This window comes from Haliaeetus leucocephalus, unplaced genomic scaffold (assembly GCF_000737465.1).
Source record: "Haliaeetus leucocephalus isolate CR32 unplaced genomic scaffold, Haliaeetus_leucocephalus-4.0 Scaffold932, whole genome shotgun sequence".
NCBI lineage: Eukaryota > Metazoa > Chordata > Aves > Accipitriformes > Accipitridae > Haliaeetus > Haliaeetus leucocephalus.
The window spans coordinates 11858482-11872296 of NW_010973368.1; the positions used below are offsets into that span (position 1 = coordinate 11858482).

General features: G+C 46.1%; 1 protein-coding gene across 1 annotated transcript in view; it reads left to right on the plus strand.

Moving 5' to 3' along the window:
- Positions 1-13815, plus strand: part of RIN3 (Ras and Rab interactor 3) — a 69766-nt gene that overhangs the window by 41368 nt on the left and 14583 nt on the right. The window contains exons 4-7 of the mRNA XM_010583862.1: positions 1439-1511; positions 4551-4642; positions 9200-10678; positions 12746-13054. Coding sequence (XP_010582164.1) covers positions 1439-1511; positions 4551-4642; positions 9200-10678; positions 12746-13054 — 1953 coding nt within the window. The remainder of the gene's footprint in view (positions 1-1438; positions 1512-4550; positions 4643-9199; positions 10679-12745; positions 13055-13815) is intronic.

The following is a 13815-nucleotide window of genomic DNA, read 5'->3' on the forward strand; positions in this document are numbered from 1 at the left end:
TTACACAGCCTTTGCCACTTTAAAAAATGCCTACATTGGTGTATTCAGCCCAAAATAGCAACCTGCCAGGCCTGGGCTAGGACAAAGGGAGAAGTAAAAGGAAGAAATGCCTTGTTTGGGGAATGAACTGTGAAGCTGAACAGGAGACAAGCTTGAACATTTCCTTCCAGTGGGATTCTGTGCTGGCTGGAGAACAAGAGCCAGTGCATGGAGCCGAGGGAGAGGAAAGCCAGGCGGATGTCTCGCTCCCGCAGGTGCTGGAGGCCCTGCGTTGCAGGGGAACTAACAACCAGGCAGGCAGGGGCAAGGAGCTGGAGACGTTTCACAGGGCTGTGAATCATGGCAGACTGAGGAAGCTGAATCACGATAGCTGAGCTTTGTGTCCACAGCTCTGAGCTGTGGCTTAGAAAACGGAGCAAAGGAAGACACGGAGCAGCTGTGGGCACCGCTACATGGGTGTGAGCTGGTGCTGCTCCCCAAGGATTCGCGGCGTGCTCCTGCGGCAGGAACAGCGCAGCTCTAAGGCTCCAGTTGTCCACCACCAGTAAGCAGGCATTTTTGAGAATTCACCGCAGATTTCCTTAAACTTGTCAGTCTCTGTTTGTGATGGTGTGTTGCGTACATACAGGCACAGACAATTTGTGAGACTATAAAGCTAAAGCAAAGATGGACACTTCTCTCCTGCAGATCCATCTCTTTCTCTCTGCCTTGGGTTATCAGTCAATGTGAAATTTTCTCCACTGGCCGGTGAATTTTTTCTAGCTTAGCAGCCAAAAGCTCTATAATAACATGTGAGATTTGGGCTATGCAGTGCCATAGCATGCTGTTATAAAAGAGGTCATCCTGAAGAACTCTGCAATGTGGTGTAGATTGTGTTTTGACACTTAAAGGAAAGTGCTGTCACTGTATAACACAATGGGAGGGAGAAGACAGGGGAGATACAAATAGGCTGTGCTCACACTGCCTGCATGACCCAGGTCAGAGCCCACACACATAGTAATGAAACAGTAATTTCTAGTATTTTTGCTTCAAAGCACTTTGTCCATCCAGACCAAACCAGATTCCAGCATGGAGAGTCACAAAGTCAGCCATATAAGTATTGTGGATATGCACATCTTTAGAGATAGATGGGCTTGTAATGAACCTTTTGGCTGTGACCTGGGTTTTTTTCTTCCCATTGTTTCTATTACTTCCCAACACTGTGATATCTTGAGCTAACCATTCAGAAAGCCAGGCTGAGACATTTCTTCTCTAGTGTTTCCCTCAAGAATCTCATTGCATTTGGCCATCTGAAGCCAGTTCTTTATGCTTCTTCATATTAGCCCATGCAAATACTGGACAATCACAGAATACAAGATGTGTGAGCCAAACCCACCAGCTTTATTACCATACAGCTCAATGACAACGGTTGCTGACTGTCTTTTTTGTTTTTCATCAGTCCTGTACCTGGAAGGATCTGTCCTTGTATTTGAGGATGTCTTCAAACTGGTTGCCTTCTACTGTGTCAGTAGGTGAGTTGGATTCATTGCTTCCATGGAAGGGTCGCTTCGCTTTCCCCTCTGGACTGCCTTTTCCCAGTATCCAGCCACAGCACAGCCCCAGCTGTTTCCTCCAGTTTCCTCTAACCTGCCAGACCAGGAGGTATTTCCGATGCTGGTATCTATGATGGGGCCAGGTCACCCAGTTTCCAGCCAGGCACACCATAACCACAGCTGTCCCTGAAGCGGGAAGCTTTGTCTGAGGAAGGTCCATAGGGCTGCACCCACAAAGGACTGAGGCACAGGACTGGGGCTAGCAGGGCAGGGAGGAAGAAGGGTCCTGGATTAGCCATGTCTTATTAAAAGCAGCTTTAAGCATACACACACACCTGGCAGTGACTTAGCAAACCTGCTAGCGGACTATTGCCTGCAGGAGACTCAGAGCACTTAGTCACCTATGGGGAATCTGTCAAGGAGAGTAGTCCTGAAACAATTTCTGTTCTTGAGCCAAAACTTAAAAATAAAATAAAGTGATAAAGAAGAGACCTTGTTTGTTTGCTCAGTGCAGAAGTACCAAATGTAGTGGGCACAGAGATGGGAAAGACCTGTAAGGTCATTTTCATTAGAGCAAGGTTTGATCAACAGCTGATGAGTGCCGCTGTATAATTAAACCCGTGTGTCTGCAGTCTCCTGTAATCTGTGTGTTTGCGCCCAGTATGCTGCAGCGATACCTCCACAACCTACTTGCCCCACTCCAGCTGCAGCAGGCCTGGTTTTGAGTTGGATGTAAACTTTTGACCTCCCCTATATAAACTTAGATGACTCTTAAAGTAGTTATTTCCATTTAAAAGGGGAAAGCAGATTCAGGATATGTTTACAAGGCAGTTGTGTTAGAGACTTGGTTAGGTCACATAGTAGGAACAGGCTATCTATGGTATGATACAGCGTGCTGCAGCTTACCCAGCCAGTAATATTTGCACTATTTTGAGGGCTGCTTCTGCAGCCAGCTGAGTTCAACGCAGCTGGGCCAGGACTCCTACCCTCACGCAAGGGACCACGCTCTGTTTCACCCCCATCAAGGAAAAGACATTTAGTCATCTAGATGTGTATAGACCCTATAGAATGGGCATAAATTAACCCCTGGACCCATATAAAGATTTCTGTCTTACCAAAGCAAAGAAGAGCCCAAATGCAAACAAGAATTGGGCATTTCTAGTCAAATGGCTGGTGGGAAGGAAAATATGCTCACTTCTGCTTTCCTGCAGAAAGGATCATGGCTTGAGTCTCAGAAAGAAAGAAAAGCTTTTCTGTTAGTTCCTGTTATAGGTGTTACTTCTGAGTGTCAAATACACGTTGAGATGGTTCATGCGATTTCTTAGGTCGCTGTCAAAAGACAAGGTAAATAGGGAATAATTTTCTGAGAGAAGCAGGTAATAAAAAGGCTGCTTAAGCACTGACCTACCATTTGCTGACAGCTTGTCGGATCTCTCCGTGATGGTGAGTGGAGAGGCCTGTTCTCAGGGCTGTACTAAATAGTCATCTATAAATAGCTGGAAACAGCTTATCAGGGCTGACAGGCTCTTCTCAAAAGAAGGTTTGGCCTGTGTAGATTACCTTAGATCACAAAAATAACACCTGTAGGTAACAGGTGACTTGGTGGCTTGTCTGCAAACTGCTACCCCATGAATAAAACCAGATTTTTTTCTATTATGGTAGTGTCTTAATGTTTCCTGATATTTAGATGTATTTTTCTACCAAAAAAAAAAAGAAGGGAACTACTTATGCATATAACATTAGCAAACAAAGAAAGCAGAAGGTCCATGGACCCTCTTCCTCTTTTAAACCTGATATCTGCAATGAAAAAAAATCCTGGGATCACATCAGTTTACGTCAAACAACGTAACAGAGTGCTCAGTGGTGCACAGAGAACTCAAGGGGTACACAGTACATCAGTAAGAAAGATATGTGTCTGTTAATAGGGGCAAAAATAGCCCGCCCTGCATTCATCTGTCAACAGAGCTGTCCTCCCCAGGCCTAGAGTCATGCACATTTTTGGGGTGTGCATTTGTGTAGTGGAGACCACCTACTCACAAGGCCAGCTTTTTCTAAAATAATTTCCTGCAGCTTGCAGAACTTTTTGTTACCTTTTTTAATGTGTAAAATGACTCTGCACCATTCCTTGCTACCTTTTAGGGACTATTGTTACTGGCTTTTCTAGTCCTTGTTAGAATGGGAATTGAGGTAGGAACAGGTTTAGTGAATTGTTATTGGGCAAGAGGCAAACCTGAACAGTTCACCACCAGCCCAAGAGCTCCCTTAAACTACTTGAGACTTAGGATGTGTTTCAGTGAAACCCAACTAACTTCCTCTGAGAAACTGTTTTGGTTTTTTTTTTTTAATAAAAATACAGCATCTTTGCAGAAACCAAGCAGTCAGAAGTGTGGGAGCGAAGAGTAGAGGGTTATATGTATTTTCTCGGTGTCATGCAACACTTCATTGTTGTCTGTCACTTCACCCAGGGGCTACCCTTCCTCCGGAGGGGTCTTCCTTCCCTAACCCCACTGTGTCCTGCCTTGTCACCATGCCTTACACTTACACTGATTTTTGAAAGAGGAAGCAGGGTGGGGAGAGAGGGGTAAATGGAAAGAAAAAGGACTGCAAATCCCCTCCACACCAAAAAGAATGGCTTTTCTAATTACAATAATTACCATTTGCAACACCTCACTTTTCATGGGATGGTATTTCAACCCCTGTAGCCTCCCCTGAGGTGAGAGGCATTCCTGCTGTTTTCATAGGAGGAAGCCAAGACGCAGTGATTAAGCCAGCAGCACCGCATGAAGCATCGCCACAGGAGCTGGTGATCTCTTGTGAAATCAGAGCAACCCAAGCTGGCACAATGTCCATGATGCCTTACTGGCTGTGAGATCTTCCTTTGACAACATTCAGGACTTTGCAGAACGGGGCTGAAATTGTGAGCCAACTCAATCACTAAAACCAACAGTAAAATCTGGAGTTCCTAAAAATTGTGGGGTTTATTCTTTCGTTGGTTTTTCACTGTGTTTCTTTTTACAGGGATTTGCTGCCCTTCACCCTGAAGCTGCCACAAGCAATATTAGAAGCCAGTAGCTTTCAAGACCTTGAAATCATCTCTAGTCTAGGGATAGGTAAGTCCCTCAAAGCAGCCAGAATTTCACTCAGACCTGTGAGAACCATGGTGCCTCGCACAGACATAATGCAACTGGAGGATAGATGAACTATTGTCTTCAGAATAGCTGAGGAGGCCTGAAAGCAAGAGAGAAGATGTTTATGATCTTTATGTTTATAGAAGCACACTGGAAAAAAGGCCACTTGCCCCTTTGGACATAAACCTCTACTTGGACTTTCTGTGCAGGGTATGGGACCTACAGTCTCACTGTATAAGCTGGGGCTTTCAACAGCTGAAGTGCAGCACAGCCTCTCAGGATAGCTTACACACACGGGAAGTAGCTGGCATCTGAGGTATATGAAAAGACGAAAACACCTTTGCAATTTCCCCTTCTGATGTGTGGGGGCAATGCTGATGGAAGTGTGATATTTTTTAATTTTGATCTTTCTGCTTCCTCTTGCAGGATGTGTAGTGTCCCAGCATGTTCTCTTGCCTCACACTAATCAGATACAAAAAAGAATGTTATTTTTAGCGGCAGCACCAAATGAACAAATTTTAGATCAGATGTATCAAGTTACAGAGTTGGGAAATGCGGTTCTGTTAACTAAAGGAGGTCTCCTTCCCATTCCTTCCCATTTAACATACTCCACTTGAGACAGCTATTACAGTTAGCTACTCTCATGCTACTTTGCTTTTCAGTTTTCCCTCAGCTGTTGAAAACAGCCAAACAATGGTGAAAGCTGAAAAGTTAGCTCACTTAGAGATACTCACTAGAGCACGCTGAGGCTTTAGGGATCTATTTTTGGATCTTCTGCATTATACCTCTGAGAAGGCATGGGCAAACCCCACTGGTTTCAGTTCAGGCAGCTTTGTTGAATTTAACCATCAGATTTGCCTCTAACACTTTCAGCATCCTCTATTTTGAATATGTTCTAATTTGTCAAGGTATCCTTAAGTGTGGGTGTCCAGCCAGCACTTCCTGCTTAAAGAAAGGTACTTTGCAATTTGAAATAGCAAGTTGCAAACGTATTATTAGTTTTATTAAAACAAGTGTAAAAATTTGGATTAAAAGGTAAAAAGGGTATCATGATTCTCCAACCTTTGGTCTAATTTGAGCCAGCAGAGGAGATACTGACTCAGGCAATGATCTCCAGCAACTTCTGAAAGGAAGGGTTAATGAAAGCACAAGCACCAAAGCAATGTTGGTTGTAGTCTTCTTCCTTCTCTCCTGTACACTGGTGGTCATAAAAGTGGTGATGCTTGGAGGTTTACTTGTCACAGTACATTGCATGCCAGGAAAGTTTCTGACAAAAGAAGAAAACCTGCTGTTGTGTAAAGATTTCCTGGGAAATTATGCTAGCTTCTTGGGGTGGCATGCTGTCTCAGTAAAGTCAAACAGGCTGAAGTAATGAGTGATGCTGTTTACCGCTTCCTGGAACAAAATTTCATGGGTACAAATGGTATACAAACAATAAGTGCTGCCCGAAGTGGCACTCCCAAAGGAAAGCTAGCATTGTTTGAAATTCTTGTATGTTGCTTTTTATTTATTTCAAAGTGATATGTTTTTTGAGGGGGTAGAAGTAAGATGCTTACCTGCAAGCTGGATTGTTCCACAAAGGATCTGGCTGTTATGTGTGTAGTCAAAGAAGATGTACTGCAGGCCCTCTAGTCCTGACCTCACTGGTACAGAAGGTATTTTAGCAGGAGAGTTAGCGTGACTGCACAGCACAAAGAGCACATACCATCACAGACGTGCCAAATCCTCAAACTGCTTAATTATCCCTCCCAGAATATAAGCTAAGGGAAGAGCCAGGATAGCAACTGGAGATGATCCTGGGATGCCTTTCTTGCTGTATGAGACAGTATGGCAGGGCTGAGAAACAGTCTCTCTGAAGCAGCTGTGTAACCCTTGGTAGGACCACCCCATCTGGTCCTTCATGGTCTGAATGGAGCATTGCATTTTCATCACAGTGTCTTATCCTGACCACTACTGAGAAAAATAACCAAATTCCCTTTTGTACATTGGTTTACTCACCATTTCCTCAACCCATGAGACTCCACAGCATTATGTTTGGACTAAAACAAGCAACTTCCCCTGTCCTGCGTTTGCTGATACCCGGGAGAGTTGGAGCATTTAAAGGAAATCATACTCCTGCCAGTCTCAGATGCGAGGGGATTGGCAGTGCAATGCTATTATGTGTGGTTGCATCTGCACGTCTACTCCCGAATTCTGTTGTCAAGAGTCCTGCTGTTCCTGGCAACACTTTTATTTCAAACTTCTTTGTTCTCCTCCCTCTCATGGTAGGAAATCAGAGAATAAAGCTGTTCTAACCTCAGGCTCCCTAAGAAAACATGCTGACATGCTTATAAAGCTGAATTAGCCATGGACCCTAGCCTAGGCTATGAGAGGCTAAATCAGCAATTTTACCTTGATGGGAATGGACAGTCTTTTAGTTCACCTATGCATGGCTTACTCTGTGCCTATGTTACAGAAATGCTTGGTTAGAGGGAGCGGAGAGACAGCGAGGAGTCAGCCTGCCCGTCCTGCCCTGCCTGCAGCACTTGCACCTGCCGGAGGGAAGGGAACAGTCCCTGTCCCTGTGGCCCAGGGGACCACATCGCTGGCACAGGGAGGCAAGGGCAGCAGTGGGCTCAGGGCACCGAGGGGGAAAGGCAGACCCCTGCAGAGGGCAGGTCATGGCAGCGGCAGAAAGAAGATGGCTTTCCCAGCAACAGCATGGAGCCAGCTGCAAGCAGGAAGCCATCAAAAGTCACGGCTGCACTGGGGAGCAAAATGGGAAGAAGTGGCCTGTCTTTGGGGATGCAGTGGGCAAGGGAGAGATTTTATCTGAATGTGGTTCACCCTCGATTCTGCATTGGCTTTAGTTGAAGAGTTTCTTAGCTCTGTTTTGAGTTCTGCTATGACCTTCCTATCTGGAAGTCCCTTTGAGCTTTTCTGGGGTGCTGGTTTTGAGGAAGAGGCACAGGCAGACCCTCCCAGGGCTCTGGCTGGCTCAGCCCTGCACCCCCTTCCCTGTGATGGGCTGGGGGCTACGCTGGCGCAGCTGACGGGAGAATGGGACCCTGGCAAGGCACAGCTGAAGGCACCGTCCTGAGAGCTGTACCGTGTGCTCAGCACTGAGGGTCATCCCACACATGTGCAGTCCCATCCATCCCCTCTGGGGCCCAGCACGTGATGTTTTTGCAGTGAGACAGGCTTGACACCAAGCACAGGGCAGAGTTCAGGCGCTGTGTGGCAGCCCCGTTCGCGTCCCCTGTAAATCCACCCAGAAGAGTGTGCCGTCAGTGTCAGCGATGTGTCCAGGGACCAAGCATGCTGAAATAGTTATTTAGTTACCTGCATCTTTATGTTTCCAGGATTTCCCATCTTCCCCTTGTCCCTAAATCTGTGGGCATCTGTACAGTCCTCACCCAGTTAATATCCTCAGAGGTTTATACCCTTTTTCTTCCTGAGAACGCATGGGGTTTGCAGGATCCTGTTTCCTGGTACTTCCAGTAGTGCACCCTGGATTAGCAGTTCTAAGAGTGATTAAAAGCAATCAGACTGGTAAGGCAAGCAGGTTTGAAAACTCACCTCTGGGGGAAGGGAAAAAGGTTAAACGTGATACTGAATCTATTCAAAAGATGTACAAATGCTTTGTAATTTTTTTAAAACAAGTTATTCAAAGACAAATTCTAATTTGTTTGTGACATACAGAAATGACTACTTGCATCTGAAACACCGTCTTCGTTTCCAGTCACAGTTGATAGCACTGAAGTACTTAACTATTCTTTAGTCCTTCAGTATACAACCTTCCCGTGTACACAGTTTTTTGCACCATCTTTCCTCTCTTACACCTGCAAGCAGGCAGTCTCAAGGCAAGGCGCAAAACAGAGTAGGCATGGCTATGGATAATCGTCATCCAGAGCTATAGACTTTAATGGTGTTTTTAATCTGTGGAAGGTATTTAAAATCATATGTTTCTGGACTGGTTGTACTGCAAAGCATGATCAGACCTCTGTGTAGAACAGACTATGCCACATGAGCTTGCTGCATAGTAGTCATGTTCATCTCATGTCTCTTGTGCTCCCAGTGCATGTTGGATCCATGCTGTATATCTCAGTCCTATACCTTCCCACAGTCAGCAAGAGGGAGACAGAATTCACCTGGGGTCTTCACAACCTCACCTCAGGTGTCCACAGCTATTTGCATTTAGAGGGCAGTGATCGCTGAACAAGTCACAGTCTCCTTTTCACAATCATTCATATGTGTTACTTGTACCTTCCTGCTCACACTGCACAAGCTGCACAGCTTTAACAGTTTTCACTAGATTAGTGTCCTAAAATTGGCAAGAAAGAGGTTTCTGGTGAAGCTTCTGAGCTTGTCCCCTGGTTTGAAGCATCTCACACACAAAAAACAGGCAACCCTTTCTTCACACTGTTTTGTGCAGAGGTGTGAAAGCTTGTGTACCATTTCTTTTAACAAAAAGTAGGACTTCTACATACTGTTAGCAGCTGAAATTGTCTCAGAGCATTTTTTCATTCTTCTTTTCTTTCTTTTTTTTGGGGGGGACAGATTTCTGGGATTCCTCCTTAAACCACAGAATAAGAGGAGAGGAGTTTTCCCACCCTGCAAAAGACTCTGCTTTCAGCACTGTCCAGGCAGACAGTTTAAGATCTACCCAGTGTTTTGCAAGTAGCACAAACCACTGCTCATGTGAAATTGAGCTGTCAATAGGAAATGACAGGCTGTGGTTCGTGAATCCTATTTTTATAGAAGAGTGCAGTAATCCTTTTCCTCCAGATGTACCTCCTCCTAAAAGCCATGCTGTGAGTCCTGATCTCCCCCCTGCCACCACACTCGCTGAAAGGAGGTCTCCCCGCCGCCCCCCTCCACCTCCACCTTCTCATGCTCTTGTTCAGAAATCTTCTCTGAAGCTCCTGCAGGATCCCATGACTGCCTGTGAAAACGAGCCGCTTCTTCAGCCACTAGGAAAGAGCATCAAGGAAATGAAAATTGAGGGTGGTGACAATAAAGAAGAAGGGAAGCAGAGCTGCTCTGTCAGTGAGCCCTCAGCAGTGAGCCCCAAGAAGGGCTCCCAGCCCTCTGTCCCCCCGCGGAGGCGGCTGTGCGAGAGGACCTCGGAGGAGAGCTCTGTGGGTAAGCCTGGAAGTTGTGAAACGCTGAAAGGGGAACAGACAGAAGAAAAACAAGACACAAGTACAGAGAACAGAGATAAAAGGTCGCTGTGCAAAAAGGCCGGAGAAATGCCTGGGGAGGTTCCCGAAAGGGCTGTGTCACAGTTTCAGGAGACAAAGCCCGAACCTGCAGAGAAGAAGGAGGAGATGCCTGAGATACAAAGCAATGCCACTGAGAAAGAAAAGTCACCTCCTATCCCACCACCGAGAAGGAAGAGACTTTCCCAGGTACCGAGGATCCCCAGCTCCTGTCAGTTGAAGCAAACAGTGGCAGAGACGGCCGTGGCCACGGCGCAGGCTTCGTGCAAGAGCAGCTCAGCTACAGTGGCAGGTGGTGCCACTTGCACACGCACCAAGACTGAACAAAGACATGGCCGCAAATCCATCAGCTCAGCTGAACTGAAAGGTTCGCACTCCTCCCTGGAGGGCCCGGGAGGCAGCGCCGTGGCTCAGGCGTCGGTGTCCGAGCCAGACTCCTACTCCACCAGCAGCACAGAGGATGACCTGGAGATGCTGAGTAGTTCCTCCAGTAAAAAGACACGCTCCGTGATCTTGGGCAAGGCCAAGAACAGGCTGTCCTTTGTAAGTCTGTCCAATGTCTTCACAGTCTTTTTGTCTAGTGACAGGAAGCTGCAGAAGAAAATAGTGGAGCTGGCACAGGACAAGGATTCGTACTTTGGCAACCTGGTGCAGGACTACAGAGTGTACAGTTTAGAGATGATGGCAAAGCAGAGCTCCAGCACAGAGATGCTACAAGAAATCCGGATGATGATGACGCAGCTGAAGAGTTACTTAGTGCAGAGCACTGAGCTGAAATCTCTGATAGACCCAGCCTCCTACACCGAGGAACAGTTAGGTAGGTGACTGTGCTTTACTCATCCTCGGGCAGGATTTGGGAGGGTGAGGATGACATGCAGACACAGGTTATGCTTTACAGAATTATAAACCTCTCCTAAAAGCTTAGGGGTGCAAATTGAAGTCTACTCAGTGGTTGCCAGCACTTGGAGGAGCAGCTCTAAAAACTGGGAGACCAATGAGGGGGAATATCCCATTATGAATGGTTTAAAGGGAAGCGTTTAAGTAGAAGAGATATATGTCTATGTGTGTGAGACATATATGTATGTATATATGCATATACAAATATGAGTGTGTGTGTGTGTGTGCGCGCGCGTGTCTATATATGTGTACGCATAGCACAGACACGCAGAACTGTGTTCACTGGAAATACAAAAGGCCAACTTCCCCCTGCACATTCGTGAGAGAATATACAAAGAGAAGTAGGATTTTTTTTATCCCAGTCAAAGCCATACAGCCAGAAAAAGTATGCATGCATGCACTCACATGCTTCTTTGGACTTAAAACTGTTTCTTGAGGACCTGAGAACCAATGCAGAGCTATTTATGAGATCCCTAAATTGGCTTGAAGCAAGCTGGGAGCTGGAAGACCGCCAACACAGAAGTGACCAGGGATTCCAGGGGATCCTGCAGCTCCAGTATTAGGAGGGACCCAGCTAAGTGGTAGGCCAGGACCCAGAGGCACTCAGCTGCCAGTCTCAGCAGGCCCTGCTGACTTCTTTCTCACCCAGCAAAGGCTTCACACGATCCTGCAGTCTCCCCAGCAGAACAGTCCTGCTGCCAGCCCCTTGCCATGGCTAGGAGAGGGGAGCTATGCTTTCACTGTTCATGCACCTCATGTAACACCTGCAAATTTGTCCCAATAACCCCTTTCTTCGAGGCAGAGGGGGTGTCAGCACAGAGAATTCTGTCTTGAATCTTGATTAGGGTAGGTGGAGAGGAGGCAGAAAGAAGAGGTGTCCTTGTTCAGCTTGGTAGAGCTCCATGTGTGCAAGGTTCCCCCCTCCTTCACACAGACATGCCTGGTTAGATAGTTCTAGCCCTGTTCACTGGCAGTTCCTCAACAGGATGATATGACCCAGTCAGCCTTCGGAGGACTGTCTTCTCCTGTGGCAGACAGGGATTCCCACTGTGGAAGATTTCCCATTTGAATTTGTCCTGCTTCAGGCTGACTGATTCTCTGAATTCTTTAAAATAGTTGCATTTTGTATACATAAACATTACTGCCCTCTGCTTCATTCCTCACTGGCTGAACGGATGAACGCTTTTGCCAGTGACCTTTTTGCCTCAGTGCAAGGGTGACAAGAGTATCCCTTGCTGTACCTCTAGCTCTGCCTCTGGTTTCTAGAAGTCATACAACAGACTTTCTCACAGTCTCTCATGCTTCCTTTTGTCTCCTGCTAAATGTTAAGCAAGCGTTCAACCCACACAGACTATTTCCTCATCCACAGGTGGCTTAAGAGGTGACTTAAGTTATCAGTAAGTTAGAGTCATTTGAGCAGTAAGGGTGAGAAACTCCTGACCCGATGTTGGTGTCTGTCTCTGAGCTGGTGGCTACAGCCCCTTTTCAGTCACTGCAGAGAAAGGGCACTTCGAGGATGCAATTCATTTCATCCCAAAGCAAATATCTCAAACAGGTCAGAGGGAGACGTCAGAAGGGACATGAGATGAATCCCACCTGGGCATCTGTAAAGGCAGGACTGTGAAAAGAAGCACAGTTAGGTGAGGTTCCACATCTCTTCCCAGAGTTGGCTTTCCTGCTGCCTGACAGTGCCATGCTGGTCAGCCAGGAGTCAGGCAAAGACAGCAGGGGCTGCTGGTAGCAGGAACTCTCCGACAGCTCCAGTGGCAGAGGCTGCGTATTGCTGTTCATCTCAAGCCTATCCAGGACTTCTCGCGGGTGTTGGTAATGAAACATTTACTTTCTGGGATGTAATTTCTGTTTCTGCTCACAGCTATGCAGTAGTGCATGAATAACGAAGCACATGCTTTCTTAGGAGTTTTAATTGCACCTGTACTACTGTGTTGATTATTTATCATGGACTTTTGTGTTCTCCTTCTCTATGCAGAATTGATTGCTGAGACGGCTTTGTACAAATGTGTCCTGAAACCTTTAAAAGAAGCCATTGATTCTTACTTAAAAGAAATCCACAACAAAGACGGATCTTTACAGCAGCTAAAAGAGAACCAACTTGTGATACAGAACACAACTACCACCGACCTAGGTGTCACGACCAGTGTGCCTGAAACTGTTGTGCTGGAAAAGATCCTTCACAAGTTCACAACCATGCACAAGGCCTACTCCCCAGAAAAGAAGATTGCCATCTTGCTAAAGTCCTGCAAACTAATCTATGACTCCATGTCTCAGGGAAACCCAGGTACAGCACTCCTACGAAATGGTATCCCTCACTGGTCCTTCTCCATGTATCAAAGGAACAGGGTTTATGATACAGTTGATGTGGTAATATTCAAATTGGAGGTAACAGTGATGGTCAGTGTGTTTGGTATCAGCTGTCCACAGGTTGTGTTCAGAATGGGCTGGTTAGTGACTGTGAAGTTCTCTGCACTAATAACAGGTATAAGATGTTACCTGGTTAACTTTAAGCTCCATAACTCCAAAACCCAGATATCCATTAAGTGTGTATTTTATGGGTAATGTCCTTTTTGCACAGGTCTTCACACAGCTCTCCATAAATCCTCAGAGATCTGTCCCAGCTTGTAGCAGCTTAATGGTAAATTCTAGGAATGGGTGTTTGGGAAAAGTCTCTTGATTTGGCCTTTACAAAGTTTTGCCTAAACTGAGGAGGAGACACAAAATGCTAGTACTGTTTGTTACTAATTCCTGATGCTCCAGTAAATTCCAAAAGCCACTACTACACTTCTTCGGTGTGAGGAAGTACATGCTCTGACTATAAATATAACTTGGGCCTCAGGCCAACCACTAAATGCACACATTAAGCCCTTGGCCTGCAGACAGGATGCATTTTTGCAGATAGACCAGGAAGCCCCTTCCTCCAGGAATCTGCCTTGCCAGCTTAAGAGTTTTCTTTGTATACTGGTGAGCTGATGACCAGCCATGCATAAATTTGGAGAGAAGCCAGATATTAATTTGCAACAACCTGAGGTTGTTCAAGAACTC